The sequence below is a fragment of the Pongo pygmaeus genome, chromosome 19 (genome assembly GCF_028885625.2).
Source record: "Pongo pygmaeus isolate AG05252 chromosome 19, NHGRI_mPonPyg2-v2.0_pri, whole genome shotgun sequence".
NCBI classification, from domain to species: Eukaryota; Metazoa; Chordata; class Mammalia; order Primates; family Hominidae; genus Pongo; species Pongo pygmaeus.
The window spans coordinates 17,426,025-17,450,834 of NC_072392.2; the positions used below are offsets into that span (position 1 = coordinate 17,426,025).

At 44.9% G+C, this 24,810-nt stretch overlaps 2 protein-coding genes and 1 pseudogene across 3 annotated transcripts; 1 reads left to right on the forward strand and 2 right to left on the reverse strand.

Moving 5' to 3' along the window:
* Nucleotides 1–805: 805 nt before the first annotated feature.
* On the reverse strand, nucleotides 806–9,628 carry LOC129029845 (tumor necrosis factor receptor superfamily member 13B-like). Of its 2 annotated transcripts, XM_054474675.1 has the most exons (5): nucleotides 9,060–9,628; nucleotides 2,364–2,455; nucleotides 2,115–2,263; nucleotides 1,843–2,028; nucleotides 812–1,298 (listed from the first exon to the last, which is right to left on the reverse strand). In XM_054474675.1, the coding sequence occupies exons 3-5, from the start codon at nucleotides 2,218–2,220 to the stop codon at nucleotides 1,120–1,122; spliced, it is 471 nt and encodes a 156-aa protein (XP_054330650.1). In that variant the 5' UTR covers nucleotides 2,221–2,263; nucleotides 2,364–2,455; nucleotides 9,060–9,628; the 3' UTR covers nucleotides 812–1,119. The 2 variants fall into 2 exon arrangements, with proteins under 2 accessions (XP_063511447.1, XP_054330650.1); XM_063655377.1 differs by having other exon boundaries at nucleotides 806–1,298; nucleotides 2,115–2,455; nucleotides 9,060–9,620.
* Nucleotides 9,629–9,706: 78 nt separating this feature from the next.
* Nucleotides 9,707–10,927, forward strand: LOC129029844 (CMT1A duplicated region transcript 15 protein-like protein). Its single transcript, XM_054474683.2, has 2 exons — nucleotides 9,707–10,031; nucleotides 10,172–10,927. Exons 1-2 carry the CDS (start codon nucleotides 9,767–9,769, stop codon nucleotides 10,750–10,752), a joined length of 846 nt encoding a protein of 281 aa, XP_054330658.1. The 5' UTR covers nucleotides 9,707–9,766; the 3' UTR covers nucleotides 10,753–10,927.
* A 2,850-nt stretch (nucleotides 10,928–13,777) lies between these two features.
* On the reverse strand, nucleotides 13,778–23,993 carry LOC129029847 (zinc finger SWIM domain-containing protein 5-like; annotated as a pseudogene).
* Between the last annotated feature and the right edge of the window lie 817 nt (nucleotides 23,994–24,810).

Below are 24,810 nucleotides of genomic sequence, written 5' to 3' on the forward strand. Positions count from 1 at the left end.
GGTATGCAAGATAATTTTGGTGGGTGCAGGGTGAAGAATTTCAGTGTACATTATCATGTATTATCTTACTGTGTAAATGCTTCTAAGAATAGTTAAGCAACTTAAGGTTTGCATGCTATTCAAAATATAGCTTTAAATGCTAATAAAAAATGGAGGCAAATGAAAAGTCTCTCTTGCTGTGGTCCAGGGAATCTCGATCTTTCTTTCAGAGAGACTTGCAGCTTTGAGTTGGAGCTGCCCTCTCCTTCCTGTCCACTGCACACCCCCACAACACACACACATGCACACACACACATATGCACTCACACATGCACACACATGCAGACACACACATATGCACACACACATGCACACACACATGCACATACACATGCATACACACACATATGCACACACACATGCATACACACATGCACACACACATGCATACACACACGTGCATGCACACACCTGCACATACACACACACTGTGCTTCATGCCCTCACTAAGGAGGCACAGAAGGGAATGTGTGTCTATAAGGAAATGAAGACAGCTCAAGCCCCTGGTTCCCTGGGTGTTTGCACAGGCGCCCTCCCTGCAGACTGCTCTTTGGTCTCTTTCTCCCTCTTAGTGAAAGAGAGAAGCAGAGCCCTAGAGGGTACCCGGCTGCTTAGGGCTCAACCCAAGGTCACAAGCTTCCTCAGGAGCTTGGTGAGATGGGGGCACCACAGGTCCTCCCAAAACGAGGGGGCAGCATTTGGTGGAGCCTAGAGCCCAGGAAGGTGATAGGCAGGACGTCTTGGTTCATTAGACACAACTACAATGCAGTGAGGAAGGGCAGCTGCCAAAGGCTTTATTCTCCAGGAGGAGGGGCTCTCGGGGGCTGTGAGCAGGAGGCACAAGGACTTTATTGCACATGTGTTTAGGTGATGATGACTTACAGCTGCACTCGGAACTGGGACCCAGAAAGCCATGACCTCCTGCTCTGTCTCTCTCTTCCTCTCTGCCTCCTCTGTTTCTCTCCTCATCTCTCCTTTCCTCTCTGTCTCTCTCCATCTCTTTCCCTCCTCCTGTTCCTCCTTGCCCCTGTTCAGGCACCTGGGACCCTCTCCTGGGTGCATCCGCACACAATGCCAAGGCTACCATCTATCAGGGCACCTCACAGGGTGCCTCCACCTTCCATCACCCACGGGGTTGAGGGTCCCAGGTATGACCACACTCTCCTGGGTGGGGGTCCTGTGATCGGGGAAGCAGAAGCTGCAGGTCTCCACTGGCTCAGGAGATGTGCCCACAGGGCTGCTGGCTTCCACCTCGTGATCTGCAGAGGCGAGAGTGGAGGGTGTGGGCCAGGCCTGGCCCTGCACCGGGGTAGGGGTGATGGTGTGGGCAGCTATACTCTCCCCTGACCCAGGAACTAAGGGCAATCAGCAGGCTATGATCACCAGGGGGACCAGGGGACCCAGGTGGGTGTCAGTGTCCCTCACTTGCTGACCAGAACCTGTGCTGGGGCAGGGGTAGGCAGGCAAATCTTGGCTCTCACTTCTGTCCAGGCCCAAGCCTGCCATGCCCGCCAAAGGGACACCTCCTCCAGGGCTTAGCCCTGATGTCCCTGAATCCTGAGAACCCCCGGCCCAGGCAAGCCCGAAGCCCAGCACCCCACACCCACCCTTCCCAGGTGCCGCTCTCCTAGGTATCTGCCTGCCAGGATGTCTTAATCTGATTTTATCAAGCTACAGTGAATAACAGGGATGAGCCCCAGGCCTCTCCACCTAGAAGCAGGGGCGGTGACAGGACTGAGGGATGGCCGGAGGCTTGTCACCCAAGCAGCAAGAAGGGCGAGGACCCCAGTTTCATGCACTCACCCTGGGAAGACTTGGCCGAACTTTGACAGGGCCTTGAGCAGGGCTGGCAGGAGCAGGGATCCCCCCTCTTCTTGAGGAAGCAGGCCACTGCCACTAGGAAGCCGCAGAAGATGGCACACAGGCAGAGCCCCAGTATACTGTAGACCAGGGCCAGCTGATCCGCACTCAGCTTCAGCCCCAGGAGAGCTGCAAGACAGCATGAGACCCCTCTCTGCAGTGCCTCCTCCTCTTCCCCTCATTAGGCTCAAGCAATCCACATGCCCCCAACCCACCCTGCTGTGAGCCTGTCTGGCTCCTGGAGAGGCTGGGCTCCTTTCCTGACCCTGAGGCTGGCTGGGATGCTCTCTGGATCCTGGAGGAAGTTGATCCACACCCCATCCTGGTGGCAACTTCCCAGGGCCTCGAAGCTGGACAACGTGAGCTGGTCCAGGATTAATAGGTCCAGGATTAATCTGTTACAAATCTGATGAATCTCTCACTGGCCGTGGATTTCAAACTCACATTGGAAACAGAAGGCTCACATTGCTATTGCCAGAGAGTGAACTTGTTCCACGATGGGGGTCACCCACGCTTGCAGCAGATGCTTCCGATCTGAGCACTGGAGATACAGACCCTAGAAAGACAGAGAGATTTCCTGCATGGAGCTTACTGTCTGGGGGAGCCGACCACCTCACCATCCCAAGCAGAAACAGACCGTCACAGTGCAACAATAGCCTGCAGGAGGGGTGCACAGAACCCTGGCAGCTCATGCTGGAGAAGGTGCTCTAGTCTGGGAAAAGGCTTCTCAGAGAAAGGGGTCTGTTTTATTTTTACTTTTTCATCGTAGGGAGAGTGCACAGTTTAAGTGTTCATCTTGATGAACTTTTACCCACGGGTGCACTCAGGCTCAGCCCCCAGACCAAGCTGCACAAGACCAAGTTCATGCCCAGCCCCTAAAGGGCTCTTTTGTTCCCTCCCATCTAATATTTCCCTCCAGAAGTAACCACTCTTCTTAGCCCTTTGCTGTAGATTAATTCTGCTTCTTTTTGCCTTCTATAGATGCATGCAGAAGGTGCTCTTTTGAGTCCAGCTTCTTCACTCAACAATGACATCTGTGAGATCCTCTTATATTGTTGCATGTGGTCATAGGTCATTCTTTTTCATTGCTGTATAGTATTTCATTGCATGAATACACTGTCATTTGTTGATGTTTTCTGTTTATGGATATTTAGGTTGTGCTAGACAGTGATAGTTTTGACTGAGTAGAAGTTACCTTGCTATGCAGCGGCAGAGACGATTGGGAGGAACATTTGAGAAGGCAGGAACAACATGCACAAAGGTCTTTGGCAGGAGGGAGCCTGCCTGGGGCCCTGAAGGCTGGTATGGCTTCCTGGTACCCCGCTTCTAGGCCACTGTGTTCTGAGTGCCTGCTGCCCTGGCCTGGTGTGTGGCCCTCCACACCCATTCCCACCTCCTCCTCCTGTGCCTTCGTGACCTGCAGGGGCTGGGAAGCTGAAGGGGAGTGATGTAGCCACAGAAGAAACATGTGGAACCATGGCAGCTGGAGGCGGTGAGAAATGGAATCCCCCTAGGCCCTTTGCAGGAAGCGCGGCCCTGCCAACACCTTGATTGCAGATTTCTCACCTCTAGAACTGTGAGAAAAATAATTTCTATTGTTTTAAGCCACCAAGGCTTTGGTCAATTGTCACAGATCCACAGGAAACTCATATGTGTCTCACACATTAGTAAGCAGCATGGTATTCTGGATCTACTGGAACAGTCTTGCAGAGAGTTCAGGCAAGAATTACTAAAGGCAATTGGTGAAATTTAACATCTTTCCAGCCTGCTGGCCAAGGTGAGGAGAGACAGCTTTTTACTGGTATTTGCCCATCCTTGTTCACATTTCTGCCCTTAACCTCTAAAGTCACAGAGCACAGAGAAGGATTTGCTTAGTCTATTCCACTCATGAAGCCAGCATTCCAGCTTGAAGGCCTGTTAGATTGCAGACAGATTGGCAGTGGGATACAAAAAGGAAACACCCAAATTTCTGATGGTAGACAGTTCGAAGTGTAGTTGGGATGTGGAGAATCAAAGCAGAGAGTACAATGCACTGATAAAGAATATCAGCTGGGCACAGTGGCTCACACCTGTAATCCTGGGACTTTGGGAGGTCAAGGTGGGCAGATCACCTGAAGTCAGGAGTTTGAGACCAGCCTGGCCAACAATGGCAAAAACCCATCTTTACTAAAAATACAAAAATTATCTGGGAGTGGTGGCGGTTGCCTGTAATCCCAGCTACTTGGGAGGCTGAGGCAGGAGAATTGGTTGAACCTGGGAGGCAGAGGTTGCAGTGAGCTGAGAAGATCGTGCCAGTGCACTTCAGCCTAGGCGACACAATGAGAAAAAGAAAAAGAGAGAGAGAGAGAAAGAGAGAAAAGAAAGAAAGAAACAAAAAGGAAGGAAGGAAGGAAGGAAGGAAAGAAAGAAAGAATATCACAGAGTTATGCCCAGACTCTAGTCTACTGCAAAGCAGAACACCTAGTATAATACGGGGCTGAGTAGCACAGGAGGGCTTCCTGGAAGAAGTGGCACCTGAGTTGAGTTCTGAAGATTGAGTGGGAGTTTGCCAGGTCTATTGGCATGCTTTTAGCTGCTAGTAACAGACAATTAAAATCACTCCCAATTTTACCTCCAAAACATTGCCACTATTTTGGAGTTTTCTTCCAGATATATGTGTGCATATGTGTATCTCATAAGTTTAAAAAGTTTTAGAATAGGCCGAGTGCAGTGGCTCATGCCTGTAATCCCAGCACTTTGGGAGGCAATGGAGGTTGGATCACCTGAGGTCAGGAGTTCGAGACCAGCCTGACCAACATGGTGAAACCCCGTGTCTACTAAAAATGCAAAAATTAGCTGGGCGTGGTGGTGGGCACCTGTAATCTCAGCTGCTCAGGAGACTGAGGCAGGAGAATTGCTGGAAACTGGGAGGTGGAGGTTACAGTGAGCCGAGATCACTCCATTGCACTCCAGCCCAGGCGACAACAGTGAGACTGCATCTCAAAAAAAAAAAAAAAAAAAAAAAGAATAATCTTGTACATGTTATTAACTTTCATTTTGCATTCAACTTTTTAAAAATGATTAAACTTTTCTCAGCATATTCTCATCATTAAATATTATTTAAAACATGATTTTAAGGTTAGATAGTATTTTATCATACAAATAATTCATATTTACTAGTCCCCTGTTGTTGAACATATATGTATTATTGAACCTTTATGTTCTTTCCAGTCTTTCAATATTGTAAATACTTTTTTCATCTGTCTTATTACTTATTTAGTAAAAATTCCTAGATGTTGAATTACTGAGTCAGAGCATAAACATTTTAAAGGCTTCTAATATATCCAGCCAGATTGCCCTTCAGAAATATTAAACCAATTTGTTCCAGCAGTCTTGAGAACACGCACTTCCCTGAGCTCTTGCCAACACTTGATATTACATTGTTATTGCCTTCCAATCTGTTAATCATTTCTTTTTCCTTCTTTTTACCCTTTTTGCTTGGAAATATCTTCCCTAGCCCAAGATCAAATAAATGATAACTTTTCTCATTTAAAAATTAATCAGTCTAGAATTTTGGTTTTTGATATAAGAATCATGATGATTGTATGATATTCTGCTCACCAACCAGAGCAGTGCTGGAGAGGTGCAGAGATGGCCTCCTGTTTCCTGTTTCCTCCAAGTTCTGGGTCTGTGATTTAGGGATCTGCTGCTGAGAGAGGTTCAAAACATCTTCCCACCTTATTTCATGGACTGTCATTGTTTCAAGAAGCAAATTATACCATCAGCTCCAGGAAGATTTTTCTCCATTGCTTCATCTGTCTTAAGATCAGTCCATTGCAACCTGATTCTGCATTCTGCCATCTGATGGGCTTCATGGTGGGTCATGTGAGGAGTTTCTATCTTTGTCTGTGTTCTAAATTTGCAGATATTTTATTTAAAGTATAGAAGTAGTTTTAATAGAAGTTACTAGCCAGGCTCTGCATTAGGTTTTAATATCTTGTAGAATAAGATTACTTTCTCTTTTTTTGCTTTAAGATTCCTCATTACTCTTTTTTTATTTTTGAGATGGGGTCTCGCTCTGTTGCCCAAGCTGGAGTGCAGTGGCACCATCTCAGCCCACTGCAAGCTCTGCCTCCCGGGTTCACGCCATTCTCCTGCCTCAGCTTCCCGAGTAGCTGGGACTACAGGCGCCCGCGACCACGCCCGGCTAATTTTTTGTATTTTTAGTAGAGATGGGGTTTCACCATGTTAGCCAGGCTGGTCTTGATCTCCTGACCTTGTCATCCACCCACCTCGGCTTCCCAAAGTGCTGGGATTACAGGCATGAGCCACTGCGCCCGGCCTAGATTCCTCATTATTCTTTTGCATAATGTTTAATCTCCCAAGTGGCCCTTTTTGAAGTTCTTCCCCAGTCCCTCATCTGACTCTTTTATTATATTTACATATTTATTACATTTATTTATTTATTTATTTATTATTTTGATTGGCATTTGCATTATATGTATTAACAAGAAGTAATTTGGCATCTTAAAAATGTCTTATTCTTTCCTGATCATAAAATCACATGTTCATTACAGAAGATTTAGAAAATATAGAAAAGTGTAAAAAAGAAAAGTATTACCTTTAATTTCACCACTTAAAGGAAAAAAACTGCAAACATTTTGCTGTCTGTCCTTTCAGATTTGTTCTTAGTTTATACATGTTTGAGCATGCATAAAACTTGCATTGATATGATTATGATATTTCATCTTCCTATCCAGAAGAATAGAATATGTCTTTCCACATTCCATTACAAAGAACCAGTTGGATTCATTTATTTATTCCACTGTTAATCTGTTTTGATTAATTCTTGTATCCTACTTTTTGGACATTTCTTTGATTTCTCACTAGTTTCTTGAGTAAAATTCTTTGTTCATTTCACTTTATTCTTTCTTGATTGATAATGAAAGCATTTAAAGATATGAATTTGACTCTTCTTGTAGCTTTGGGTAAATAGAGACAATAAAATCTAGAAACTTCTGAAATAAATTAAACCTAATTTAGAGAAAAAAGGAAAGTGTACATTTTCTGTAGAGTACAAGGCACTATATATGTTTAAAATTAAGCTGTTATTAATATTATAAAATCAAGTTATTATTCATATATCCATATCTTAGTGCATGCTAGCTAGAATTATCAAATACTAACAGCAGGACAAAAAAGTCCTCACTAGTAATTTTAGGTGAGCGTTTGAGGCAAAGATGTGGGCATGATATCACATAAGGTTGCTTTCATATCTATCAAGACCTTAGGTCTCTGATTTTCTGCTTTCTTATATGCACAGAAACTGATTTGTAATTGCAGTGAACTTGTAACATACTAATCTTCCTGCCTTTTTACATTACCATAGATAAAGCAAAACCCAGACCTCCTAATCAAACTGATAGCTTATTGTATCTCTACCTCAGAATATCAACTATAATAATATATATAATTTTGTGTCTGCCGCAAGGGCAGAGTCCTCATGGAGAACCTCTGCTAGGGCAGGGTAGAAGTGAAATGTGGGGTTGGAGCCCCCATACAGGGTCCCCACAGGGGCACTGCCTAGCAGAGCTGTGAGAAGAGGGCCACCATCCTCCAGACTCCCGAATGGTAGATCCATCAACAGCTGTACCATGTCCCTGGAAAAGCTGCAGGCACTCAATGCCAGCCTGTAAAAACAGCCAAAGGGGCTATACCCAGCAGTGCCACAGGGGCAGAGCTGCCCAGGGCCTTGGGAGTGCACATCAGAATGCCCTGGATGTGAGATATGAAGTCAAAGGAGATCATGTTGGAGCTTTAAGATTTAATGACTCCCCTACCAGATTCGGGACTTGCATGAGGCCCATTGGCCCCTTTGTTTTGGCCAATTTCTCCCATTTGGAATGGGAACATTTACCCAATGCCTATACCTGCATTGTATCTTGGAAGTCACTAACTTGCTTTTGATTTTACAGGCTCATAAGTGGAAGGGACTTGCCTTGTCTCAGATGAGACTTTGAACTTGGACTTTTGGGTTAATGCTGGAATGAGTTAAGACTTTGGGGGACTGTTGGGAAGGCATAATTGGTTTTGAAATGTGTAACGGGCATGAGATTTGGGAGGGGCCAGCAGCAGAATGATATGGTTTGGCTCTGTGTCCCCACCTAAATCTCATCTTGAATTTTAATCCCAATGTGTCAAGGGAGGGACCTGGTGGGAGGTGATTGGATCATGGGGGCGGTTTGCCCCATGCTGTTCTCATGATAGTGAGTGAGTTTTCATGAGGTCTGATGATTTTATAAGTCACAGTTTCCCCTGCTCTCCCCTGTCTCCTGCTGTCTTGTGAAGAAATTGCCTGCTTCCCCTTTGCCTTCCATCATGATTGTAAGTTCCCTGAGGCCTTCGCAGCCATGCAGAACTCTGAGCCAATTAAACCTCTTTTGCTTATAAATTACCCAGTCTCAGGCATTCTTTAGAGCAGTGTGAAAATGAACTAATATACATGAATTCAAATGATAATACTTAAGAGACTCATGTTCGAAGGATAACAGGAGCAGTTTTAGAACAAAACTAAAATGAAGGATCTAAAGTGCTGTACTGGGTTCTCTTGACTTACCCAGTGAGCAATGTTATGACCTTGGGCAAGCCCCTTTACATTGTGCAATGTGGAATTGAAATGTGATGGTGGATGGAATCTTGTCTTGAACCTAATTCTATGGGAAGCATTTAATATTTCATCATGACATATGTTTGTTGTAGGCATTTGGTGCTTACCTTTTATTACCTCATGCAAGTATTTTGCTAAGAGGGGTTTCATTTGTTTGTGGTGTTTGGTTTGTTTGCTTGCTTGTTTTTTAGAGAGACAGGGTCTCATTCTGTCACCTAGGCTGGAATTCAGTGTTGTGATCCTCACCCACTGCAGCCTTGAACTCCTTGGTTGAAGCGATCCTCCCACCTCAGCCTCCTGAATAGCTGGGACTGCAGGCACATGCCACCATGCCTGGTAAATTTTTTAATTTTTTTTTAGGAGATGGGGTCTCACTATATTGCCCAAGCTGGTCTCAAACTGTTGGCCTCGTGATCCTCCCACCTTGGGTTCCCAAACAGGTGGGATTACAGATGTGAGCCACTGTACCCAGGCAAAAGATAACTTTGGAACACCAACTGAAAATGTTACTTACAATGAATCCTATATCCTCATTCTCATTTACTTATTTGGATGGAGTTTCCTGAAATTTGTCTCACTATCATCTAGGATCCTTTTTCTTTCTCCAACTGGGAGATTGTGTCTGGTTTGGAAACTGCAAGCCCTGCTCAGGAAAAGGGAAAAGACCCAAGGTACACACCCAGTCCCCAGGTGATCATCAGGCCCAGGTGAAAACTCAGGGCTTAGGTGCACATCCGGCCTTAAGTGGACACCCAGGCCCCAGGTGATCACCAGTCCCCAGGTGGACACAAGGCCTTAGGTGAACAACAAGACCTGGTAGGCCATCAGGCCCCAGATGGATACAGTCCCCAGGTGAACACAAGGCCCCCAGAGGGACATAGGCCCAAGGCAGACATCAGGCCCTAGGTGGACATCAGGCCTGAGGACATCCGGCCCCTGGTGAACATCAGGCACAGGTGTCCAAACAGGCCCTGGGTGGACATAACTGTGGACAGGTAAGGAGTTGACCTGGGGGGAGGGTGAGCAGTCAGCAGCCCAGTGGAGTCCTGAGTAGGTCTTAAGGAAGGAGGGGGCCGAGGGGACAGAACCTTAAAGAAGCGACCTCACTTCCTTGATGATGACACACATGAACAGAACTTAGAAGTCTGGTAACCAGGCGCCCATATCCTAGAGTCAGTGCCGTAACCAGCTCACTTGGTGGGAGACGCTCAAGAGAGCAAGATGTTCTCATGTTGCTTCCCCACTTCGAGAGGTTGCTGCTTCAGGAATGGCAGGAGTGACAGCCTTTTCCGACGATGCCAAAGAAGGCTCATTCCTCACCCCAGATGCCTGTGGCCCTTTGTAAGAAGGCGCACCCAGGTACCACGGGGCAGCCCGGGGCAGGTCCTAGCAGGCCAGGCCATGCCAGAGATCCCATCGGGGCTGCATCTGCACATTGTCCCTGTCCAGGAGGAGATTCAGGAGCCCATGGAGGCACAGACAGATGGTGAGGTGGCTGCAGCCTGGAAGACTTTGCAGGGGTGGTGCTTTTGGGATGGAATTCCTTTGAATTCAGTGAGGTTGTCTCTGTGTTTGGAAATTCCAGTGGAAAGTGACTGATGCTGGTGACTCTTTCTCCATTTTCAGCTCCTGGTCAATATGCAGAAATAGCAACACCTGCGGCACCAGCTGTAGAGCCAGAGCCAGCATGGGAAGAGCCCCCTCCAGAGAGAGTGCTGGAGCTGGAGGGAGCTCCAGCCAAGGACCAGATCAAGGAGGATCTGCCTGAAATCATGGCACCTACTGTAGCCACTGGCCTTAGCCCTGGAGCTGAAAGTGTGGGTGGAGAGAGAAGTGGGAGGGAAGGGGTGACTAGCACAGCTTCAGCCAGCAGCTCCCATGCTGCCCCTCATCCTGGGCATGGTGGCAAACATGGAGGTGGGGACCAGGGCATTCAAACTGGACTCCTGTACATTGCTGGAAAGGAGCTTCTCTCATTCATTAGAACCACAGCCCTGCTGCTGCAGGGCCTGTTTGTTGTGCTAATACTGCTGGGGTATATCCTTGAGCAGAAGGTGCTCAAAAGCATTAAAAGAAGGCTGGGAAGAAGAGTTCCAGTAGCTCCTCCTGCTCTCAGATGCAATCTCCTCTGCCAGGCATGGATGCGTGTCTGCAACTGGGCATCCAGGCTGTTTGCCCCTAATGTGCTGCCCCGAACGGGCTCTTAACAGGTGGGCAGGGGTTGGGGGACCAGGAGGTGGCTCCAAAGGGTACAACAAGGAAAGCTTTTAAAGACAGCTGTTGTGCCCCAGGCTCTCCATGCCACCACCTGCCCTACCATTTATTAATAGTGTTAGAATTACAAGTTTATGAAATGAAATATAAATAAAGTTTGATTTCTGAAACTTCTCACCTTTTTGAACTCCCTAATATTAGATGGTGTTTTTGAGGCTATCCTGAAAATCTCTGATAGTTGTGTCTTTTGTTGTGGTTGTTTGTGTGACTGAATTACCATCGAGTTAACTGTTATTGGAAACTTTTCAGGTATGGCTTTTAGAAGACCTTGACCCACTCTTGCCTGTTTTGACTCTCTGGTTTATTGTGGAAAGAGGGAAGATGTAGGCTCATGTCTCCGGCAGATCAATCACCTTTTGCCATCAAGGATTTGGCATCAGAGTTTCCAAGAATTATGTGTGCAAGTTGACATGCTGGTACTTTAGCTAATCTGGGTGTCAAAACAGAATGCCATAGACTAGGTAGCACAGAAAATTGATTTCTCACAGTTCTGTAGATGGTAAAATCCAAGGTCAAATGGTCAGCAGATTCCATGTCTGCAGAGGGCTGGTTTCCTGGTTCATAGACAGCCATTTTTTTACTGTGTGTTTACAGTGACAGAAGGGATGAGGGAGCTCTCTGCGGTCCCCTTGATAGGCGCACCAATTCCATTCATGAGGTCCCTGCCTTCATGAACTTTATCACCTTCCAAGGCCCCACCCCCAAATACTATCACATAGAATTCAACACATGAATTTGAGGAGGACAATAACATTTGCTTTACAGAATCAGGTCACCCCGAGCCATATGCACTCACAGGAAATCTATAAACTTCTATTAAGTATTTGCTGGTCCCCTCTGGGGATTGTCTAAACAAAATTGTCTAAACAAAAATTTAGACAATTTTTGTTTTCTTTAAGAAAAATGATCTTTCATGTGATCCATGGTTTATTCATAGAAAAGCACTGTGAGTTCACACATTTGCTAAAAAGAAGGGCAATTGTGATACAAAAATGAGAGTGACCTCTCTCTCTCACTTCTCTCTCTCTTTAACCAACCCAATGGGCTGAGACATTGTAGGGGCTCTTGGCTGGGCAGTAGGACTTGAGTAGCCATGAATGGCAAATACAACTTCTTGGTCAGTTTGGAGTAGAAAAGGTGACAGTTTGTCAACAAAATAAAAAGTAAAGCAGATGGGGAAGTTCTTATTTTGCATTCTAGCTATACCACCCCTTCTTTATCAAACTCCACCCCCAACTCAGGATCTAACACATAAAAGAGTAAACACAAAGGCACTGGTAACCAACTGACTCTTCTGAATGTCCTTGCTGTCTCCTCCAACAATTCCAGGCTGAGCATAGGGGTCGGGAAGGTAGCAGGAACATGACGATACACTGTGGAGGGCAGCCAGGGCTAAGACAGGGCTGCTCACTAGGGCTAGAAATTAGGAAGGGAGAGGCTAAGTGCAGACCAGCCCTAGCCTCCAAGTCAGCAAGCATTGGACTGTGACAAAAGCAGGCAGAGAAAGCTTGAGGTAGAAAGGCAGGGGAAGAAAGCAAGTATGGGGTGAGAAGGGAACTGTGCAGTGAAAGCATCCAATCTGATGGCAGAGGGAGACCGGTGCTTAGAAGCTCATTTGGTGAGAGAGAACGAATAGAGGAGGCACAGAGATGGGGAACAAACATTTAACTAGTGAGAGAGATTGAAGACGACTGCGAAGAGAAACCTCGCAAAAAGGACACATTCATGCAGATCCTCAAAGATGAACATGCAGTCATCCCTACATGTAGAAATACGCTCAGTTACACATATAAAAACACAGCTGCATGGAGAGCAAGCATACACACAGACACATATTTCTACACATGCACTCATGTGTGCCCAGATACACACACACTAAACATGCAAAACATGACAGCATTTACACATAGATATGCACCCTCACATGTACACAAATGTTACATCCTCACACAGAGACCCACAGTCCAGTGTGCACGTATCCACACAGGTACACAGCCATAGAACTGACATACATACACATCAACATATAATGTGCACATACAGACAGGCATGCGCAGATATATCTATGCACATAGACACATGTACTCAGTCATACAGATACACACACTCTCTAACACAAAGGTGACCAGTGTCGATGAATATTGTGAGCTCCGTGGCTTCCCAGACCTTCATCTTTTCCCTGCAGTTGTTTCAAAGGTGCTCAGCAGACTCCTGGCGAGGCTGTGTGAGGCAGGGGCAGGAGCTTCAGAGTCCTCACAGCTTTGTGAGGCAAAAGTCTGAGTCCAGTCCTGGCCTCTGCCACTCACCCACCACTGGGCTATTAATGTCCTGTCTGTAGGTGAGAGATTCTGCATAGACTAATCTTGGGATTTTTTCTAACTGGCCATTTTTCTCCTTGGCACCCCCACTATCCCACTGGTAACGGCATACACTCTGCAAGGGAAACCTGAGAAATGGTTGTGAGTCTCCTCAGACAATAAGCATATCCTCCCACCCACAGCTACCTCAAGCGCCCATCAAATCAGAACCAGAATTATAAATACTTATGACTTTAGATTAATTGGCAACACATATACTATAGTATTTACAGTATCATAAATGCATCTATTTCTCTGGTTAAGCAATCTCTGAGATGGAACAGTGTTCTGTGTTTGCCAGTGGAGACAGAGCCAATGCCCAGGACACGCAGGACATAGGGGCAGAAGGTGGCATATTGTGGAGGTTTCTGGTCGATTTGCAGGGCCCACTTCCTCCATCAGCAGTGGGCTGTAGTGAGAAGCTTGCAAAGGTATGCATATCGACTAGAGTTGGACTCCCCCATCCTTAGCCCCGTGGTCCTTTGGCCTCAGCCACAGGTGCTCAGAGTCCTCTCAGTGTGGACAAATGTTTCAGTGTTTTTGGCCTGACCTGATACTACCTGGGGACCCAGGCTGCTGGGCCGGTGAGCTATCTGCTTTCTCAGCCAAAGGGCTCTCGAACCAGCAGCATCAGCTTTTTCTTGCCTTTGTAGATCTGTTTGTGGTTGTTGATGAACAGGGCAAATTGCAGGTAGCCATCCTAGGGCAGCAGGGGGGTCTCCCGAGCCTTGCTTAGAAACTCAATGAACTGCCCATACTGGCAATGGCTAATGTGTGTTAGGTGTAGTGTGTGGTGTTGATGTAAGCATTGCATCAGCAACTGGTGCCATGGAGCTCTGTCAGTGGAGATGAGCTTTCCAGAGCTGCGGCGGCCTGAGGTGCTGGCCAGGCCAGGTGCAGTCACCTTGCAGCCTTGCACACAGGATATCTGAAAGCACCATGGCAATGTGCACACTCTTCATCACCAGGGGGATGAGAACTGCCAGCTCATTCTTGCCCAGAGAGTGGCTGAGGGCACAAACCCAGAGCACATCATTGATGGCTGGGTGGGTATCCTGGTTATGAGCCAGGTTAAGATGGCTCATGGCCAATGAGGCCAGCTTGAAGACATGGAGCGCGTAGCCACGGAGCTCCACATAGCAGGCAATGGTGAACAGCTGTGAATGGGTCATGCCACCGGCAGCAGCCTCAGTGGCAATCTGGCAGGCTGCCTCAAAGGCAATGTGGTCTTTCTCACAGAGTGTAAGGGCTGACAGGGCACAGCTCTGTGGATGCTTCATAGCACACTGCAGGGCCAGTGTGCAAGCACAGCTAGCCAGTTCCTCCCGCTGTGGATAGTCAAGACTGAGGCACAGGATAGTGGTGTGGGATATGGCTGTGGCAGCTACAATACCAGCAGCCTCAGTATGGGTGAAGAGTGTGTACCAGCTCTGCAAGATGCTCCCTGGGGCCCGCACACCTGTCAGGGAGAGCCTGAGCTCAGCCGTGGCCATCTGGGTCCTGATTCAGGTCGGCCCAGATTACCATGTGGGGTTTGAACTTGGCCTACAGAGATGAGTTCTCCCTCCTCCTCGGCAAACTTGAGATGATCTCAGGCAAACAAGGGCAAGGGAAGCCTCCCAGATGGCCAAACCTTGTTTAGGGTCTCTTCCTATCTCTTCCTTCCCCAGGTCAGAGGGTTGAAGGTTTCTGCAGGTGCTCTTAGTCCCTCACAAGGATGGAGCAGTAGAGCCTGAGGTTTGCTTGCCCCAAGGCCAGGGTTGCAGATCTGCCAGGGGTTCTAGCTGAACTGGGGCCTCTCAGGGTAGAATCTTGTGCTGGGGCTTTGGGCTTTAGAAACGGTCCTGAGCCTCCAAGCTGTCTGGGGTTTCTCACAAGCATGGACAGGGACGGGGACAAAACCACCAGGCCCACTACCTCCCAAGGGCACACTTGAGTATTGGCAGCTGAAAATTCATTCCCTTAGACTTGTCTCTGATGAGAGGGTCAAAGTGCTGCTGACATCAGCATATGGTTGGTTTAAGCAGTGAGGACAGAACTTGGGCTGGCTGAACAGAGGCCATCTTCTCCCACCAGCAGCCCCATCCTTTCTTAGGCCATCAGGAATAGGAATATGAGAGCTCCAAGGATTCGTTGTCCTGTCCCAAGAGTAGAGTATAGAAACTCCTTTCCTGTGGGGGTAGAGGGAGGTGGGCTATACTCATTTCTGAAGCACAGGTCACCAACCATCGTACCATCTCTCCGCGTCTCCAGTTAAGGGATGATAAGGTCATCTCATCACCTGTAACCCAGGTTCCAGGGCCACGTTGAGCAGGGTGCTGTCAGTACTACTGTTAGTGGGAGCAGCAATCTTGAACGCATTTTGGGCCACTTTGAAGATGAGGGGGGAAGAATGAATGTGCTTCTGCATTGCTCCCAGAATTGTTAAGAGCCTCAAAGTGTCTCCTTTGGCAGCAGTCAGCATGGTGGAGGCCAGTTCCCACCGCTGTGATTCCAAGTGTCCAAGCGTGAACCAGGGAGGATAATGGCTGGGCACCAGAGACACCATACGGTGAGTGAGGGACGTGTCACCTGCACAACATGAATTTTCTAAAACAGGTAACCTTATGACACGTAAGCCTAATTTACAGGTGGGGTCTGGATCGTGAGACAGCAGAGCTGAGAACAAATACTTGGCAGAGATATGCATGGAAACACTCTCTCGGTGGATGACTTCTCCCAGATCCCTGAAAGGGCCCCCTTCCAGCAGCAAGATGCACTATTTTTGGAATGTTTGCACTGGGTCATCATCCAATTGCAGTTCTTGGAGTTGGCTGAGGAGCTGTTCCTCAGTACGGCACAACTTGTGCTGTGCATAGGAGACTTCAGGCATTACCCTCTGTGACCCAGGCCCATGGATGCAGCCTCCAGGGCCAATGACAAGTAGGACTCACTGCTGTTTGGGGAGCTTACAGCCACAGGTACATGTTGGTACACAGGGGGTCTGCTTTCATTCATATCTAGATAGCCGTCATCATTCAGGAGGCAGGTCTCAGTCAAAGTTAGAAAGAGGCAGCCGATGGGATCCAGGGGGTGGCAACCCAGCCTTCCAGGTTTGTGATGTTTGTGGCTCCTCTCTGCAGCACTTGTTTCTTCTGATGCTTGTAGATTTTCAGGTGCCACCGCTGCTGAACCTCAGAGTATTAATAATGGCCACTGTGAGTCTGAGGGCCTCTTTTGGATAACCATGGGAATGTGGGGCATCAACCCGAGCACAGGATGTGGCACATGCTGAAACCACAGTGGCTGGCCTTGGGAATTAAAGAATAGTCTTGGCTGGGCATGGTGGCTCGTGCCTGTAATCCCAGCATTTTGGGAGGCCAAGGTGGGCGGATCATGAGGTCAGGAGATCAAGACCATGCTGGCCAACATGGAGAAACCCCGTCTCTACTGAAAATAGAAACAATTTAGCTGGGCATGGTGGTGGGCCCCTATAGTCCCAGCTACTCGTGAGGCTGAGGCAAGAGAGTCATATGAACCTGGGAAGCGGAGCTTGGACTGAGCTGAGATCGTGCTACTGCACTCCAGCCTGGGCGACAGAGCGAGACTCCATCTCAAAAACAAACAAACAAACAAACAAACAAAAAATATTAGCTTGGCATGGGGGCACATGCCTGTAATCCCAGCTATTCGGGAGGCTGAGGCAAGAGAATAGCTTGAACCTGGGAGGTGGAGGTTGCAGTGACCCCAGATCGCCCCACTGCACTCCAGCCTGGCAACAGAGCTACTTGATTCTGTCTCAAAAAAAAAAAAAAAAAAAAAATTTCACAGATCCCTGAAAATATGATTATATACATTTTCTTTTTTGTTTTGTTTTGTTTTGGCTTGGTTTTTTGTGATGAAGTTTCACTCTTGCACCCAGCCTGGAGCAGTGGTGCGTTCTTGGCTCACTGCAACATCCACCTCCCGGGTTCAAGCCATTCTCCCACCTCAGCCTTTCAACCAAGTAGCTACTTTTTTTTTTTTTTTTTTTGAGAGGGAGCTTTGCTCTTGTCGCCCAGGCTGGAGTGCAATGGTAAGTTCTTGGCTCACTGCAACATCCAACTCCAGGCTTCAAGAGATTCTCCCACCTCAGCCTCCTGAGTAGCTGGGATTACAGGCTCCCACCAGCAACACCGGCTAATTTTTTTGTATTTTTAGTAGAGATGGGGTTTCATGATGTTAGCCAGGCTAGTCTCAAACTCCTGACCTCAAGTGATCCACTCGCCTTGGCCTCCCAAAGTGCTGGGATGGCAAGCATGAGCCACCGTGCCCAGCCTGATTGTATACATTTTCAATAAACATATATGAAAATGGTCTCAGGCATTTTAATAATTAGAAGACCAAAATCAATGAAAATGTGATAACATTACCCACTAACCAGAATATATAAAAGAAAGACTGACAAAATCAGGTGTTGGAAAGGACATCTAATTAGAATGCTCTTAAACTTGTGGTTGGGTTGTGTATTAGTCAAAAAAACTTTGGAATTAAAAAACTTAATTGATAAATTGTGTGTATTTGTGGTGTACCACATTATACATATATACACACACAGACACGCATTGTAGAATAGCTGAATCTGTATGTATATATATAGCCACAGACATACATTGTAGAATGGCTAAATCAAGCTACCTAGCATATCAGTTAGCTTAGAATCTTATCTTTTTTTTAAATTTTTTTATTTTTAGATGGAGTCTCCCTCTGTCACCCAGGCTAGAGTGCAATGGTGCAATCTCGGCTCACTGCAACCTCTGCCTCCCAGGTTCAAGTGATTCTCCTACCTCAGTCTCCTGAGTGGCTGGGATTACAGGTGCCTGCCACCACACTTGGCTAATTTTTGTATTTTTAGTAGAGATAGGGTTTCACCATCTTGGCCAGGCTGGTCTCAAACTCCTGACCTCAAGTGATCCTCCTGCCTTGGTCTCCCAAAGTGCTGGGATTACAGGCATGAGCCACTGCACCGGGTCTCTTTCTTTTATTTCCTAACCTAAAGCAGAACTTCCTAGTGTATGTGAGTTGGAAGGCTTCTTTTTTACATTAAAACATTTCATAAATTTCTACACAATAGTAGTTGTACTTTCATCCAGTCTACAGATAGTATTAAATAATGTAAAGAGTAACTTACCTCCCATCTTAAGTCATGAAGCTTAGGAATCACATACGATCTAGAGAATGAATAAAATGGGTCATAGAAGCTATGACTGGGAGAAATGGTATTATAAAGTATATCTGGGATGAGTGTGCATTTTATTTTGTGATTTGGTTGAGGTTTTTTATAGACTTGGAGACCTTTTGTTTCTTTGTATTGTTGCTATATGTAATTAAAATTGATATTAACCAGTAGTACTGACAAGAATTGCTTTTGTTGACAGTATTTTTAAATGACTAGATTTTTTCTTGAAAGCACTGTGTAACTAACTACAAAATAAAATTGTTTTCCATCTATGAATTCTTGTGGGAATAAGACCATTTAAAGCTGCTTTTGCCATTATGATATAAGTTAATGCACTTTGGCAATAATGTATTAATTGCTCAAACATTGTCTGGACACAATTAATGTAGATCCCAGAAGTGTTTGTTAGGACCCAAGAGTAGTTTATGTGTCAGGAATTTCTTCTTAAATGATTAAATATAAAAGTATGCTAGGTATAGATTATTATATTTAATCTATATTTGTGACCTTTTTCTTTTATGTGCAGTTTCTGTGAAAAGAGCTTTTAAAGCAACTGTTCCAAATAGAATGCTACTATCTCTGTACCTCCATTGACTTCCTTTCTGTAAAGCCTCAGTGTTGGCTGTACTGGAGATCATTTCCTTTCCAAATTACCATCTGATGGCAAAGAAGTACCACTGGTGGTGCCAAAGTTTAAGTTATTTTATATTCAACCCAGGACACAAAGGAACTCCTTCACCTCTGGAAGAACTTTAAGGTAAACAAAAAAAAGCATTTAAAAATCAATATGTAGCATTTAAATGCTGTTACTTTCTCTTTTATATCTTTTTTTTTTTTTGAGACAGAGTCTTGTTCTGTCACCAGGCTGGAGTGCAGTGGGGCGAACTCGGCTCACTGCAACCTCCGCCTCCCAGGTTCAAGTGATTATCCTGCCTCAACCTCCCAAGTAGCTGGGACTACAGGCATGCACCACCAGGCCTAGCTAATTTTTATAGTTTCAGTAGAGATGGGGTTTCACCATGTTGGTCAGAATGGTCTCGATCTCTTGACCTCATGATCTGCCTGCCTTGGCCTTCCAAAGTACTGGGATTACAGGTGTGAGCCACTGCACCCGGCCAATTTGGACTTTTTTAAAGAAATAATATATAATTGGCCATCCATATCCATGGGTTCCACATCTGTAGATTTAACCAACTGCAGATCAAAAATATTCAGAAAAAAATGATGGTTGTACTGTACATGTACAGCCTTTTTTCTTTGCATTTTTTCCTGAATGATACAATACAACAACTATCTCAATACGATTTACATTGTATTAGGTATTATAAGTAATCAAGAGATGATTTAAAGCATATGGGAGGATGTGTGTAGGTTATATGCAAATATTACACCATTTATATAAGGGACTTGAGTATTTATGGATTTTGGTATCCAAGGAGGGTCCTGGAACCAATCCCCCACATATACTGAGGGATAACTGTAATAATAATACCTCAGTTATCCTTCACATATCTAGAATGAAAGAGAAAGGAATTATTTTGTATTTCATTAGTAAACATAGAAAACATGTCTCTTATCTATTATTTTCTAATATTTGGTGCAATGAAAAATAGGGAAACAATCAAGTAGTCCTTTTCCTTCCCTGCTTTCTCCACCAGTCTATACTTCCCAGTCTAAATAGTTACTTGAATAAGGTAGATCCATTGGCTGAATTTGGCTGATGAAGCCAAAGGATTAATAGAGAGAAGATGAAACAACATGTAGTTCTTGTTTTTTAAAAAACAATTTGTCTTAGCCCATTGAAACACCATAAGCCACAATGGCTTTTTTCCCCTCAAAATTTTATTAGAAAAATTTCAGGTCAGGTGCAGTGGCTTACACCTGTAATCCCAACACTTTGGGAGGCTGAGGCAGGTGGATTATGAGGTCAGGGGTTCGAGACCAGCCTGACCAACATGGGGAAACCCCATCTCTACTAAAAATACAAAAATTAGCTGGGCGTGGTGGTGGGTGCCTATAATCCCAGCTACTCAGAAGGCTGAGGCAGGAGAATTGCATGAACCCGGGAGGTGGAGGTTGCAGTGAGCTGAGATCATGCCACTGCACTCCAGCCTGGGTGACAGAGTGAGAATGCGTCTCAAAAAAAAAAAAAAAAAAAGGAAAAGAAATATTTCAAACATCCAGGAAAGTAAAACACTTAATAGCAAATACCCGTATGTCTACCACATAGATTCTGCCATTAACATTACTTACTACACTTGCTTTATCAAATATCCATCCTCCAATGCATTCTTCTATCCATTATTAATCTTCCTTTTGGGGGGAATGAATTTCAGAGTAAATTGAAGACACCAATAAATATTTCCTTCTAAATACTTAAACATATACATCATTTACTGGACTTCAACAATCTCTTTACAGTTTTCTTCTGACATCAATTTTATGCACAATGAGCTCCCCAAGTGAATGTTTGTTGAATTTTGTGTATATTTGTGAATTTTAAGTGTATATTTATTAAATATTGACAAACGTATGGCGGTATAATACAAATCTCTATGAAGATCTACAGCATTTGTCCACATATGTTTTGTCTTATCCCCTCTCTTTTCTTCTTCTGGGATTCCAATTAGGGAAATAGGTATATGTTGGACCTTTTGATATGGTTCTGTGGGTCTCTGAGACTATTTTTTTCTAGTATCTTTTTTCTCTCTTCTTTAGAGTCAATAATATTGATCTTTTTTCAAGTTCACTGTCTCTTCTTCTGTTTTCTTCATTCTGCAGTTAAGCCTATCGATGAATTTTTTATTTAGACATTGCATTTTTTTAGTTCTAGAGTTTACAGTTCATTGTTATAGTTTTCCTCTACTGCAATTTCTGATTTTTACATTATTGTAAACCGATTTTCTTTCATATATGTGAGCTTTAAAATCTTTTTCTGCTAATTTCAGCATCTGGGATCTGGGTTTGAATTCTGTGGATTGTCTTTTTTCTTGAAAAGGGATCACATTTTCTTGTTTCTTTGGAGTAATTTGGGGTTGGATTCTTGGTATCAATATAAAAAATATTGAATGTTACGTTGTGGAGACTCTAGGTTCAGTTACATTCCTCTGAGAAGGTTCCTTCCTTCCTCCCTCTCTTCTTTCCACCCTCCCTTCCTCCTTCCCTTTCTCCTTTCCTTCCTGATATGGTTTGGATGTTTGTCCCCTCTATATCTCATGTGATTCCCAATGTTGGAGGTGGGGCCTGATGGGAGGTGATTGGATCACGGGGCAGATCCCTCATGAATGGCTTAGCACCATCGCCTTGATTCAAAGTGAGTTTCTCGCTCTGAGTTCCTGTGAGATCTGCTTGTTTAAAAGAGCATGGCACCTCCGCTGTGCATCTCTTGCTCCTGCTGTGACCAGGTGATGTGCCTGCTCCCCCTTTGACTCTGGCCATGAGTGTAAGCTTCCTGAGGCCCTTATGAGAAGCAGATGCTGGCACTATGCTTCCTGTGCACTCTGCAAAACTGTGAGCAAATGAAACCACTTTTTTTATAAATTACCCAGCTTCAAGTATTCCTTTATAGTGATGCAAACAGCCTAACACAACTCTCTCCCTTTCTTTCCTTTCTTTCTTCCTCCCTTCTGCCAGACAAGTAAGTTGGTTGGACTTAAACTACAAATTTTGTCTTGGGTGGTAGTTCAGAGATCAGCCAGATATTTGAACAGGCTTTATTTACAGAATTTGGGAATCTCTCCTTTCCAGGAATTCCCACCTTACTTTTCTGCAGCTCTGATTTCCCTGAACTCTACCCTGTGGTTCTTCAGGCCAGAAAGACTGAGTTTTCTATTGGAGCTTTATATAACCTGTGTGGTGCCAACTTTGATGTGTACTCAGGCTAAAAGTCATTAAAAACAGATAACTCACTTTGTGCCATTACCTTTTTCCCAAGAGTCAACTGCTGTCCGGATCTGTATTACTTTTCTTTACTCTTCCTTGCCTAAAGGATTTTTATTTGCTTGTTTTGTTTTAGTTTTGGTCTAGAGTTTATTGTTACCTGCAAGAGAGTTGGGTCTGGCAGGAGTGATTATTTTTTTAATTTTAATTTTAATTTTAATTTTTTTGTTTTGAGACAGAGTTTCACTTTGTCACTCAGGCTGGAGTGCAGTGGCATGGTCTGGGCTCCCTGCAATTTCCACCTCCTGGGTTCAAAGAATTCTTGTGCCTCAGCCTCCAGAGTAGCTGGGACAACAGGCACACACCACCACGCCCAGCTAATTTTTGTAATTTTTAAGAGTAGAGATGGGGTTTCACCACGTTGGCCCGGCTAGTCTCCAATTTCTGTCCTCAAGCAGTTCACTCACCTTGGCTTCCCAAAGTGCTGGGATTACAGACGTGAACCACTGTTCCCTGCCAAATTTTCATTACTTAAAGAAAGAAGAAAATATGAACCCAGTGTCTGGCCTACCATCTTATTTTGTACATATCAATAGTACTTCTCAAAAAACAGTTTTTGAAAGTTCTGGCTCACAGATTGCCCAATCAATTGATCTTTGTCTTTTTTTCATACTTGTTAACAATGTTGGGATCAAGCCATGCAGCCTTGTAATCTGTTTTATCCACATAATATATTGTGACCATTTCATGTTTGTTGCTTTTTGATGACTTCATAGTATGTCTTCATATAGATTTACCATAATTCGTCCAACAAATTTTCTATTTTTAGGTAATTTTGAGTTTTTAATGTATTATTGTTATCAGAAAAAAGGTAAGAAATATCTTCCTGGCAATATGTGATAGCTTTTCTTATGTTCTTCATGTCACACTCATCAAAAAGCATTGCCTTTTAAGTTGAATGAGGGAGAAATTGGTTAACTCTTAAATTATATGTTATGTATTAGAGAGAAAATTACTTTTATTAGAGTCAAGAAAGTAAGGTGGTACCTCATTATAAAGAAGCTAAATATGCGTATGTATGTATGCATACATATGTGAATAATGGGTTGAGATAGAGAAGATTTTGAGAGGATAGGGCAGACTGCTATCAATGACTAATATTGTCTTTCAATAATAGTCATGAATCATTTAACAATGGGGATATGTTCTGAGAAATGTGTTGCTAAGCTATTCCATCATTGCATGGACAGTATAGAGGCACTTAACACAAAGCTAGATGGTTTAGCCTACTAAACACTTAGGCTATATGGATATAGCCTAAGCTGTCACATATTGTAGCTCCTAGACTACAGACCTATATAGTATGTTACTATACTGAATACTGTAGGCAGTTATAACACAATGGAAAGTGTTAGTGTATGTAAATATATCTAAACATAGAAAAGGTACAGTAAAAATATGGTATAAAAGATGATACACCTTCTATTAGTCCATTTTCACACTGCTGATAAAGACATGCCTGAGACTGGGTAATTTCTGATGAAAAGAGGTTTAATGGGTTCACAATTCCATGTGGCTGGAGAGGTCTCACAACAATGGTGGAAGGCGAAAGGCACATCTTACATGGCAGCAGGTGAGAGAGAATGAGAGGGAATCCAAAGGGGAAGCCTCTTATAAAACCATAAGATCTTGTGAGACTTATTCACTACTACAAGAACAGTACGGGGAAAACTGCCCCCATGACTCCATTATCTCCTACCACGTCCCTCCCACAACATGTGGGAATTCTGGGAGCAACAACTCAAGATGAGATTTGGGTGGGACACAGCCAAACCATATCATTCTTCCCCAGTCCCCCCCAAATCTCATGTCCTCACATTTGAAAACCAATCATACCTTCCCAACAGTCCCCCAAAGTCTTAACTCATTTCATCATTAACTTAAATGTCCACAGTCCAAAGTCTCATCTGAGACAAGGCAAGTCCCTTCCACCTATGAGCCTGCAAAATCAAAAGTGAGTTAGTTACTTCCTAGATACAGAGCGGGTAAAGGCATTGGATAAATACACCATTCCAAATGGGAGAAATTGGCCAAAATGAAGGTGCTAAAGGCCCCATGCAAGTCCGAAGTCCAGGGGGGCAGTAAAATCTTTTTTTTTTTTTTTTTGTGAGATGGAGTCTCACTCTGTCACCCAGGCTGGAGTGCAGTGGTGCGATCTCGGCTCACTGCAAGCTCCATCTCTCGGGTTCATGCCATTCTCCTGCCTCAGCCTCCTGAGTAGCTGGGACTACAGGTGCCCACCACCACACCTGGCTAATTTTTTGTATTTTTAGTAGAGATGGGGTTTCACTGTGTTAGCCAGGATGGTCTCAATCTCCTGACCTCGTGATCCACCTGCCTCAGCCTCCCAAAGTCCTGGAATTACAGGTGTGAGCCACTGCACCCGGCCAGGGCAGTCAAATCTTAAAGCACCAAATTCATCTCCTTTGACTCCATGTCTTGCATCCAGGTCACACTGATGCAAGAGGTGCGTTCTCATGGTCTTGGGCAGCTCCACC

Bases quoted from the DNA above. Each gene is read 5' to 3' on its own strand.
- LOC129029845 (XM_063655377.1), bottom strand. From the start codon at position 2,220: ATGGGGTGTGGATCAACTTCCTCCAGGATCCAGAGAGCATCCCAGCCA. The intron at 2,029-2,114 runs GTGGGTTGGGGG...GCTGTCTTGCAG, and splicing joins CCAGACAGGCTCACAGCAGG to CTCTCCTGGGGCTGAAGCTG. The intron at 1,299-1,842 runs GTGAGTGCATGA...TCGCCTCTGCAG, and splicing joins TTCGGCCAAGTCTTCCCAGG to ATCACGAGGTGGAAGCCAGC.
- LOC129029844 (XM_054474683.2), top strand. From the start codon at position 9,767: ATGTTCTCATGTTGCTTCCCCACTTCGAGAGGTTGCTGCTTCAGGAAT. The intron at 10,032-10,171 runs GTGAGGTGGCTG...CTCCATTTTCAG, and splicing joins CATGGAGGCACAGACAGATG to CTCCTGGTCAATATGCAGAA.